This window comes from Saccopteryx bilineata, chromosome 4 (genome assembly GCF_036850765.1).
Source record: "Saccopteryx bilineata isolate mSacBil1 chromosome 4, mSacBil1_pri_phased_curated, whole genome shotgun sequence".
In the NCBI taxonomy this organism is placed as follows: domain Eukaryota; kingdom Metazoa; phylum Chordata; class Mammalia; order Chiroptera; family Emballonuridae; genus Saccopteryx; species Saccopteryx bilineata.
Genome location: NC_089493.1, coordinates 79,088,770 through 79,101,319, shown reverse-complemented (window position 1 = coordinate 79,101,319; position 12,550 = coordinate 79,088,770). Strand labels below are relative to the sequence as shown.

Below are 12,550 nucleotides of genomic sequence, written 5' to 3'. Positions count from 1 at the left end.
CTGTAAAAGATTAGAAAGCACCACTACCTCCAAAGATATATATAATAAGCTAAAAAACTACTTAGATGTCAATGATATACCAATGAAAAATATAACATCTTGTGCTGCAGATGGTGCTCCCAATATGATGGGCAAGAAAAATGGCTGCTTAAAATTGATGAAAGATGCGAATCCAGAAATGATTCTTGTGCATTGTGTTATTCATAGGGAAAACTTGGTAGCTAAAAACATCTCGCCTGTTCCGAATGAAGCATTACATACAGTAATAAAGTGTGTTAATGCTATTAAAGCTAGTGCCAAATGTGAGCATCTTTTCAAGCTATTTTGTGAAGAACAAAATGAAGACCATGTGAGACTTTTACTTCACACTGAAGTAAGATGGCTATCTAAAGGAAACTGTTTGAAAAGATTTATGGAACTGTTTGATACTCTTAGTGATTTTTTAAGCGACAAACCTGAAATGAAGTATCTGTTAACAATAGATGGTAAAGCATTTGTGAGTTATTTAGCCGATATCTTTGAAAAACTAAATATATTAAATAAGCAACTTCAAGGAACAAATAAAACTCTTGTCGATGCAAAAGCAAAGATATTTGGTTTCATTACCAATATTGAGTTATGTCAGAAACATAGTAACAACAAAAACTTTAAACAGTTTCATTGGCTCCAAAAATGTGAAGTAACTGATACCGCTTTACTTGTTATTGTCAATCATTTGAATATTCTATCGGCTGATTTAAAAGAAAGATTTTCTGATTTAAAACAAATGGATTTCCCAACATGGATGATGCAGCCAATGTTAGTGGATTTGTCTGATATATCAAATATGCAGTATCAAGAAGAACTCAAGAGTAATGGCGGGGTAGGAAGCAATACCGATAAATCTCCCCCAAAACTCAACAAGATCTTCAACCAGAAACAGAAAAACCTATCCTTGGAGCCTCCAGATGTTTCGCAATACACCCAAAGGTATGATCGAGCGAAAAATTGGCTAAATATATAACCAAACCCCGAAGGAAATAGGGAGTAAGAAATGCTCCGCCTTCCTCACTAACCTAAACAGGGTGGCTTTCACTGGAAACTGAGAATATAGAAACTAAGGCAGGCAAAGGGGGTGAATAGATCCAGGCTGCGGCACAAATGGCTGAACCAGGCTGTGGCACGGAGATCCAAGCCGAGGAAAAACTGCTCCTGTGACAACCTGGGCAATACAGCTAACACTCGTGCCAAACCCAGAAAAAGAAAGACAAGCGGGGCAGCCATTTTACCCGATCTCCTGGTCGGCGCGCGCAGATAGTGGGCGAGAGATTCCTTCCAAAGCCCCGGGAGGGTGTGCCCGTGTTACCCCATAGAGAAGTAGAGTCAGAGGCCTTTGTGTGGGCCGAAAGCCTCCGGGCCGCCCCAGTGCCCTGGGAGAGCTGCACACGGGGAGGGAGCGAAAACTAATTCCAACGCTGGAACTTTTCCGTAAGGGCGGGGGTTTCACTCAGAGGGTGAGGCCGCTGGTCTGATATCCTGGTCTGCGCATGCAGATAGTGAGTGAGAGAATCCTCCGAGTGCCTCAGCAGTGCCTGCCTGTGTTATCCCACAGAAGGGCAGAGTCAGGGGCCTTTGAGTGGGCCGAAAGCGGAATCTCAGGCCGCCCCAGCGCCTTGAAAAAGCCGCACACAGGGACAGAGCGAGAGCCAATTCCAACGCTGCAACTTTTCAGTGCGGGCGGGGGGTTTCACTCAGAGGGCGAGACTTCTGGTCTGACATCCTGGTCTGCGCGTGCAGATAGTGAGCGAGAGTTTCCTCCAAGTGCCCCGGGAGTGGGTGCCTGCCTGTGTTACCGGACAGAGTGGCAGAGCCAGAGGTCTTTGAGTGGGCGGAAGCCCCACCTAATTATGCTAGCAGCTCTGACTGACTGAGCCTTACCCAGAGCCCTGCGCTGAGTGGGAATAGAGTGGGGAGTTGCCAGCTCTTTGAGCCTCTTACTATCCAGGCAGAGGCAGCAGCAACCCCATAGCTGGATTATCAGGCTACTAATTGAGGAAGGAAAGACTAAGAGAGAGGCTCCAGGAACACAGACTCTCTCACTGTCAGAGCCTATAAATGCTAATGAGCCTCGACTGCCAACGAGATTGAAGCACAATACATGACATCACCATAGAGACTTATCAACTGCAAACCTCTACCTGAGCGTGCCAAAGGGGCAGAACCCGGGTACAGAGTCACCGACCAGGAAGAGGGAGAGAAAAGAAAAAGCAAGAAGATAACCTCTCAAATTCAAGAATAATCCGCAGACTTTATAACCTATCCCATTATATTATATTTGTTCGTTTGTTTCTCTTATCTTCATCCTTGATTTTTTTTTTCCTCCTCCAATTTGGTCGTTTAACGCTCTACCGGTCTTACTCTCTCCTCTCCTTGAACTACACTACCCATAAGGGTTACATCTCCCATTACCTTTTCTTTCCTCTTCCTTTCTCTCTATGAGGGTTGCACTACAAAACCCTTTACTCTCTCTCTCTCTCTCTCCTCTTTTTTATTTTTTTAGTGGTTCCCTCTTTTTTTTCTCTCTATTAGTTTCTTCCTTTCTCCTTTACGTCTCCTCTCATTCAAACCTCAATAACGAACAAATTAACTTATCTGGGACTCAAACTTATGTTTGTGGCATTTTGGGGGGGTTTTACTTCACCTTTTTAACTCACTAGCAGTGCTCCCATCCCTGGCTGTCCATTTTATCAAGCTCTTGTTCCACTAAATACAATAGTAATTTTCTAATTTGTCCCCCCATTTTCCTGTTTCCCTCTTATTCCTCTCATCATAACTCTTAGTCAACCAACACCTAAACGCAAATCATTTTATTCCTGATCCAAATTTTTTCATTATTTGCTTTTTGTGGGTCCATAACCCCCCTTTTTGTATTTTTTATTTTATTTTATTTTTTTTTTTTCTTGCCCTTTTATTACTTTTCCCCAATTCAGGCCCTCCATTACAGGCATTGTTTATTCTATTAAATACAATATAATTCACAGTTCACCACAAGATTTTCTCAAGAAAGAGGGGAGAGGAGAGGAGAGGAAAAAAGGAGGGGGGGAATAATTTCCTTTTTTTAATTTTAATTTTATTTTATTTTTCTTTATTTCATTATTAATTTTAAAAAACAACTTTTTTCAATTTTTTTTTAACTTTTTATTCCTTATTAAATCTCCTTAATACTATCAACAAAACCACCCTCAGATGTCATTAAGGAAGAGAAAATCAAATATCATGGATACAAAAGAAAGAGAGGTAACACAGACAGATGAGGAAAAATCTATGGAGAAAAAATTTAATATATTGGAAACCTTGGAGCTAAATGACAGAGAATTCAAGATAGAAATCCTAAAAATACTCAGAGATATACAAGAAAACACAGAAAGGCAATTTAGGGAGCTCAGAAAACAACTCAATGAACACAAAGAATATATGGCCAAGGAAATTGAAACTATAAAAACAAATCAAACAGAGATGAAAAACTCAATTCACGAGCTGAAAAACGAGGTAACAAGCTTAGCTAATAGAACAGGTCAGATGGAAGAGAGGATTAGTGAAATAGAAGACAAGCAACTTGAGGCACAACAGAGAGAAGAAGAAAGAGACTCAAAAATTTAAAAAAAATGAGATAGCCCTACAAGAATTATCTGACTCCATCAGAAAGAATAACATAAGAATAATAGGTATATCAGAGGGAGAAGAGAGAGAAAATGGAATGGAGAACATACTCAAACAAGTAATAGATTAGAACTTCCCAAGCCTGTGGAAAGAACTAAAGCCTCAAATTCATGAAGCAAACAGAACTCAGAGTTTTCTTAACCCCACGAACCTACTCCAAGGCACATCATAATGAAATTGGCACAAACCAATGGCAAAGAAAAAATTCTCAAGGCAGTCAGGGAAAAGAAGAATACAACATATAAAGGAAGGCCCATTAGATTATCATCAGATTTCTCAGCAGAAACTCTACAAGCTAGAAGAGAGTGGACCCCAATATTTAAAGTCCTGAAAGAGAGGAACTTTCAGCCACAAATACTATACCCATCAAAGCTATCCTTCAAATATGAAGGAGAAATAAAAACATTCACAGATACAGAAAAGATGAGGGAATTTATCATCAAAAACCCCCAGCCTAACCAGGCGGTGGCGCAGTGGATAGAGCATCAGACTAGGATGCGGAGGACCCAGGTTCGAGACCCCGAGGTCACCAGCTTGAGCGCGGGCTCATCTGGTTTGAGCAAAAGCTCACCAGCTTGGACCCAAGGTCGCTAGCTCGAGCAAGGGGTTACTCGGTCTCCTGAAGGCCCGCGGCCAAGGCACATATGAGAAAGCAATTTACAACTAAGGTGTCGCAACGAAAAACTGATGACTGATGCTTCTCATCTCTCTCCATTCCTGTCTGTCCCTATCTATCTCTCTCTCTCTCTGACTTTCTCTGTCTCTGTAAAAAAATAAAAATAAAAATAAATAAAAAAAAAGAAAACCTCCACTCCAGGAATTACTAAAGGGGGTTCTCCAATCAGATACAAAGAACAACAACAAAAAAATAAAACCACAAGTAAAAGCTCCAAGAAGAACACAATAAAACCAAATTTAAAATGTGGCAACAACAAAAAGAAAGGGGGGAGAGGATGGAGATTAACAGTAGCAAAGGACGATGGAGTGCAAAAATACTCACAAAATAGTGCGCTACAATGAACAGGGTAGGAACCCTTTTCATTACTCAAAGGTAACCACCATTGAAAAAACCACCACAGAAGCACATGAGATAAAAAAGATAGCAACAGAGGAAAGATGTATGGAATACAACCAAATAAAAACAAAAGATAGAAAAACGAATGAGAAGGATCAAACAAGACACAAAACTAACAGAAAGCAATCTATAAAATGGCAATAGGGAACTCACAAGTGTCAATAATTACACTAAATGTAAACGGATTAAACTCACCAATAAAAAGACACAGAGTAGCAGAATGGATTAAAAAAGAAAATCCAACTGTATGCTGCCTACAGGAAACTCATCTAAGTAACAAGGATAAAAACAAATTCAAAGTGAAAGGCTGGAAAACAATACTCCAAGCGAATAATATCCAAAAAAAAGCAGGCGTAGCAATACTCATATCTGATAATGCTGACTACAAGACAACAAAAGTACTCAGAGACAAAAATGGCCACTTCATAATGGCTAAGGGGACACTGAATCGAGAAGACATAATAATTCTTAATATATATGCACCAAACCAAGGAGCACCAAAATATATAAGACAGCTACTTATTGACCTTAAAACAAAAACTGACAAAAATACAATCATACTTGGAGACCTCAATACACTGCTGACGGCTCTCGATCGGTCATCCAAACAGAGAATCAACAAAGACATAGTGGCCTTAAACAAAACACTAGAGCACCTGGATATGATAGACATCTACAGGACATTTCATCCCAAAGTGACTGAGTATACATTTTTCTCCAGTGTACATGGATCATTCTCAAGAATTGACCATATGTTGGGCCACAAAAACAACATCAGCAAATTCAGAAAAATTGAAGTTGTACCAAGCATATTTTCTGATCATAAAGCCTTGAAACTAGAATTCAACTGCAAAAAGGAGGAAAAAAATCCCACAAAAATGTGGAAACTAAACAACATACTTTTAAAAAATGAATGGGTCAAAGAAGAATAAGTGCAGAGATCAAAAGATATACACAGATTAATGAAAATGACAATACAACATATCAGAATCTATGGGATGCAGCAAAAGCAGTGATAAGAGAGAAGTTCATATCACTTCAGGCATATATGAACAAACAAGAGAGAGCCCAAGTGAACCACTTAACTTCACACCTGAAGGAACTAGAAAAAGAAGAACAAAGACAACCCAAAACCAGCCGAAGAAAGGAGATAATAAAAATCAGAGCAGAAATAAATGAAATAGAGAACAGTAAAACTATAGAAAAAAATTAATAGAACAAAGAGCTGGTTCTTTGAAAAGATCAACAAAATTGACAAACCCTTGGCAAGACTTACCAAGGAAAAAAGAGAAAGAACTCATATAAACAAAATCCAAAATGAAAGAGGAGAAATCACCATGGACACCGTAGATATACAAAGAATTATTGTAGAATACTATGAAAAACTTTATGCCACTAAATTCAACAATCTAGAAGAAATGGATAAATTCCTAGAACAATACAACCTTCCTAGTCTGAGTCAAGAAGAAGCAGAAAGCCTAAACAGACCTATTAGTAGAGAAGAAATAGAAAAAACCATTAACCTCCCCAAAAATAAAAGTCCAGGCCCTGACGGCTATACCAGCGAATTTTATCAAACATTCAAAGAAGACTTGGTTCCTATTCTATTGAAAGTCTTCCAAAAAATTGAAGAAGAAGCAATACTTCCAAACACATTTTATGAGGCCAACATAACCCTCATACCAAAACCAGGCAAGGATGGCACAAAAAAAGAAAACTACAGACCAATATCTCTAATGAATACAGATGCCAAAATACTAAACAAAATACTAGCAAATCGAATACAACAACATATTAAAAAAATAATACATCATGATCAAGTGGGATTCATCCCAGAATCTCAAGGATGGTTCAACATACGTAAAACAGTTAACGTAATACACCATATCAACACAACAAAGAACAAAAACCACATGATCTTATCAATAGACGCAGAAAAGGCTTTTGATAAAATACAACACAATTTTATGTTTAAGACTCTCAACAAAATGGGTATAGAAGGAAAATATCTCAACATGATAAAGGCCATATATGATAAACCATCAGCTAACATCATATTAAATGGCACAAAACTGAAGGCTTTCCCCCTTAAATCAGGAACAAGACAGGGTTGTCCACTCTCTCCACTCTTATTTAATGTGGTACTAGAGGTTCTAGCCAGAGCAATCAGACAAGACAAAGAAATAAAAGGCATCCATATCAGAAAAGAAGAAGTAAAGGTATCACTTTTTGCAGATGATATGATCCTATACATCGAAAACCCCAAAGAATCCACAAAAAGACTACTAGAAACAATAAGCCAATACAGTAAGGTCACAGAATACAAAATTAACATACAGAAGTCAATAGCCTTTCTATATGCCAACAATGAAACAACTGAGAACGAACTCAAAAGAATAATCCCCTTCACAATTGCAACAAAAAAAATAAAATACTTAGGAATAAACATAACAAAGAATGTAAAGGACTTATATAATGAAAACTATAAACCATTGTTAAGAGAAATCGAGAAAGATATAATGGAAGATATAAAGAGATGGAAGAATATTCCTTGTTCTTGGTTAGGAAGAATAAATATAATCAAGATGGCTATACTACCCAAAGCAATATACAAATTTAATGCAATTCCCATCAAAATTCCAATGAATTTTTTTAAGAAATAGAGCAAAAAATCATCAGATTTATATGGAACTATAAGAAACCCCGAATAGCCAAAGCAATCCTAAAGAAAAAGAATGAAGCTGGGGGCATTACAATACCTGACTTCAAACTATATTATAAGGCCACGACAATCAAAACAGCATGGTATTGGCAGAAAAGTAGACACTCAGACCAATGGAACAGAATAGAAAGTCTAGAAATAAAACCATATATAGTCAAATAATTTTTGATAAAGGGGCCAACAACACACAATGGAGAAAAGAAAGCCTCTTCAATAAATGGTGCTGGGAAAACTGGAAAGCCACATGCAAAAGGATGAAACTGGACTACAGTTTGTCCCCCTGTACTAAAATTAACTCAAAATGGATCAAAGATCTAAACATAAGACCTGAAACAATAAAGTACATAGAAGAAGACATAGGTACTAAACTCATGAGCCTGGGTTTTAAAGAGCATTTTATGAATTTGACTCCAATGGCAAGAGAAGTGAAGGCAAAAATTAATGAACGGGACTACATCAGACTAAGAAGTTTTTGCTCAGCAAGAGAAACTGATAACAAAATAAACAGAAAGCCAACTAAATGGGAAATGATATTTTCAAACAACAGCTTAGATAAGGGCTTAATATCCAAAATATACAAAGAACTCATAAAACTCAACAACAAACAAACAATCCAATAAAAAAATGGGAAGAGGACATGAACAGACACTTCTCCCAGGAGGAAGTACAAATGGCCAACAGATATATGAAAAGATGCTCATCTTCTTTAGTTACTAGAGAAATGCAAATCAAAACTGCGATGAGATACCACCTCACACCTGTTAGATTAGCTATTATTAACAAGACAGGTAATAGCAAATGTTGGAGAGGCTGTGGAGAAAAAGGAACCCTCATACACTGTTGGTGGGAATGTAAAGTAATACAACCATTATGGAGGAAAGTATGGTGGTTCCTCAAAAAACTGAAAATAGAACTACCTTATGACCCAGCAATCCCTCTACTGGGTATATACCCCAAAAACTCAGAAACATTGATATGTAAAGACACATGCAGCCCCATGTTCATTGCAGCATTGTTCACAGTGGCCAGGACATGGAAACAACCAAAAAGCCTGTCAATAGATGACTGGATAAAGAAGATGTGGCACATATACATTATGGAATACTACTCAGCCATAAGAAATGATGACATCGGATCATTTACAGCAAAATGGTGGGATCTTGATAACATTATACGAAGTGAAATAAGTAAATCAGAAAAAACCAGGAACTGCATTATTCCATACGTAGGTGGGACATAAAAGTGAAACTAAGAGACATTGATAAGAGTGTGGTGGTTATGGGGGGAGGAGGGGAAAGGGGGAGGGGGAGGGGCACAAAGAAAACTAGATAGAAGGTGACAGAGGACAATCTGACTTTGGGTGATGAGTATGCAACATAATTGAAAGACAAGATAACCTGGACTTGTTGATCTTTGAATATATGTATCCTGATTTATTGATGTCGCCCCATTAAAAAAATAAAATTATAATAATAAAAAAAAAAGAACTCCCAGAATTGCAAAATGATGAGTCAGTTAAAGCTTTATTTAATATCAAAGGAGCGATAGCATGGCTTTGTGACGAAACAGAAATCAAATACCCAAATTCAACCAAATGTGCAAGAAAACTATTGCTACCGCTTCCATCTTCATTTTTAGCTGAATGTGGATTTAGTGCTGTAAATGATTTACTGGTAAAAAAAAGAAATCGGCTGGATATAACACAACGTGGAGACTTGAGACTAAAGCTAACCAAATTGGAACCTAATATAAAATCTCTGTGCAGCAAGCATCAAGTGCAAGGATCACACTAAATTAAATAATAAATTAATATAGAAAAATCTGTATTAAAATTATTTGGAATTTAAATTTCTGTTTTTCATTATATGTTTTGAAATTTTACTTACTGTGTTTTGTTAAAAATTTCATAGTGATTTCTTCCTAGAACCTATCATTTATGTTTATTAAGTGAACAAATCAATTTTTAATGTTAAAAATTATGTATGTTACATGGGGGGGACATAAAAATTTTAGAAAGGTTAAGGTGGGGCATGGCACAAAAAAGGTTGGGAAACACTGGGATAGAGCATAGGCCTGGGACACAGAGGACCCAGGTTCAAAACCCCGAGGTCACTGGCTTGAGCGCTGGCTCATCTGTCTTGAGCATGGGCTCACCAGCTTGGGCACGGGGTTGCTGGTATGAGCATGATATCATAGACATGACCCCATGGTTGCTGTCATGAGCCCAAGGTGGCTGGCTTGAGCAAGGGGTCACTCGCTTAGCTGCAGTCCCCCAATCAAGGCACATATAAGAAAACAATCAATAAACAACTAAGGTGCTACAATGAAGAATTGATGCTTCTCATTTCTCTCCCTTCCTATCTGTCCCTCTCTCTGATTCTCTCTTGCTAAAAAAATAAAATAAAATAAAATAAAAAAGGCATTTCCAGTATATTATTGGAATATATTATTATATTATTCCAATGTATTATTATATTGAGTAAAGGAAGATTCCATATTTGAACAGGAAGTAAAATGTGGAAGGACACATCACATGAGGCCGATAACACTGGAGATACAGAGTAGGCACAATATTTTAAAAGAGACGAGAGAGAAAGGAAGAGGAGAGGTAAAGCAAAACATTTTTGAAAGACTGATGAAAAAGAAAAGTTTTATACAGGAGTGGGCAAAAGTAGGTTTAAGTTATAATACAAATAATACAAGAATGAACTCTGTGTTCTGCGTACTCACAACTGTAAACCTACTTTTGGCTTCCACATACACAGCTATAGCTAGCGAGTGAGCAGATCAATAGATCAATGTAAAGGATGGTCATCAGAATGTCTAGACCAAGGGTCCTCAAACTTTTTACACAGGGGGCCAGTTCACTGTCCCTCAGACTGTTGGAGGGCCGCCACATACAGTGCTCCTCTCACTGACCACCAATGGAAGAGGTGCCCCTTCAGGAAGTGTGGCGGTGGAGCCAGATAAATGACCTCAGGGGGCCGGCCGTAGTTTGGGGACGCCTGGTCTAGACTCTAGGTTCTTTCTGATTAGCATGAGTTAAGTTCTCCTTTGTTTTCTTTTACATCATTCTTTCTTTTTTTCCAAGCAACACAAATATTATGTGTATAGTGTAAAAAGACAATGCTATTCTCAAGGGATACAAGAATGTCATATATTTTCTTTCTCAATCTTTTATTGTTATGTCCAGTTACAAAATGAGCTGGTTAGTTTTATCATCTTATCCTTTTACTTCTTTGGTAGTGTGGTTGAATATATGCTCTTAATTGTCTAAATACACAAAAGGGAGAAAAAAGAGGAAACAAAGGCATAGTCACAAAATACAGGCAATTCCTAAATAATTGAGATTTGCCTATAGTTTTGACAAAGCAAATTCACACATAAATTTTTGTTTTAAAGCAAGAGAGGTGGGGCAGGGGACAGACAGGGACAGACAAACAGGAAGGGAGATGAGAAGCATCAACTCATAGTTGTGGCACCTTAGTTGTTCATTGATTGCTTTTTCATTTGTGCCTTGACTAGGGGGCTCCAGATGAGCCAGTGACCTCCTGCTCAAGCCAGTGACCTCTGGGCTCAAGCCAGCAAACCTACACTTAAGTTGGCAACCTTAGGGTTTTGTTTTGGTTTTTTTTCATTTTTCCGAAGCTAGAAACGGAGGCAGTCAGACTCCCACATGCGCCCGACCGGGATCCACCCGGCACGCCCATCAGGGGGGGATACTCTGCCCATCCGGGGCGTCGCTCTGTCGCGACCAGAGCCACTCTAGCGCCTGGGGTAGACGCCAAGGGGCCATACCCAGCGCCCGGGCCATCTTTTGCTCCAATGGAGCCTCAGCTGCGGGAGGGGAAGAGAGAGACAGAGAGGAAGGAGAGGGGGAGGGGTGGAGAAGCAGATGGGCACTTCTCCTGTGTGCCCTGGCCGGGAATCGTACCCGGGACTTCCGCACGCCAGGCCGACGCTCTACCACTGAGCCAACCGGCCAGGGCCAACCTTAGGGTTTTGAACCTGAGTCCTATCCACCGTGTCACTGCCTGGTCAGGGCACACACATATTTTCAATTCCAAAGTCATTCACATAAGTTTCATTTACCCTTTCTATTGTTACAAAGTAGACTGGGCTACTGACTACAGTTGTCCCTTGCCATGTCACGGTTTACTTTTCACGGTCTCACTGTATTGTAAAATTTTAAATTGTATGTATCTAATTTTGTATCGTGGACCTTAAACTATATTGTGGGATTTTACGGTATATAGGTATTTTTATATATTTATTATTTTAATTATTTTTTGCAGTAAAATAAGCAAAATAAGTGTGGGAAAGGTTAATAACAGTGTGGGAAAGGTTTATAAGAGTATGGAGAGGGTTTATAAAGCCTTAAAATATACATAAATTATAAAATAAACATAAGGTCACTACTTCAGGGACGTGCGCCTATCACAGGAGGTTCTGGAACCTAGCCCCCGTGACAGATGAGGGACCAATAGAAATTGTTCTTCCCTCCTGGACACTAGAAAGGTGCAACTCTCATTATAAGTGTCAAATCTATTTACCTCCCTTATTTTCCCATACAAACCTTTATATTATCAAATGTTAGAACTAAAAGGAACTTGATTAAACTGGTTCAATTCCCCCTCATTATATAGAGGGGAAACTAAGGCCCACATCGGTGAACAGAGATAGCATGCCAAAAATCACATGGCAAATTAACAGGAGAGCTGAGACAGAAACCTAACTCTCCTGATTTCAGACCCAGTGAGTGTTGCTTCCACATTACAACATGGCCCAAAACCAACATCAACAGAACCACCCTTATTTGATAACACAGTCACTCATTGGTTAGCAGCATAATAAGAAGAGTCCAAGAACCTCTGATTGTTTGCAGATGGTCGCCAGAGAACCATGATGACAAAGAGGATCATGGAGAACAGCAATCGCCAGATGGCATCGTCCACCCACAGCTCCCGCCAATCCTACCAAAAGGGGGAAAAGTACATTTATTTCATTATCTCATCCCTCTGTTCACAAGCCCTACGGCAAAGAGCAAGAATCAC

The 12,550-nt window shown here is 38.9% G+C and overlaps 1 protein-coding gene across 2 annotated transcripts in view; it reads right to left on the bottom strand.

Moving 5' to 3' along the window:
• Positions 1–12,550, bottom strand: part of TMEM87A (transmembrane protein 87A) — a 59,598-nt gene that overhangs the window by 9,639 nt on the left and 37,409 nt on the right. For both annotated transcript variants that reach the window (XM_066276955.1, XM_066276956.1), the window contains exon 15: positions 12,366–12,469. In XM_066276955.1, coding sequence (XP_066133052.1) covers positions 12,366–12,469 — 104 coding nt within the window. The remainder of the gene's footprint in view (positions 1–12,365; positions 12,470–12,550) is intronic.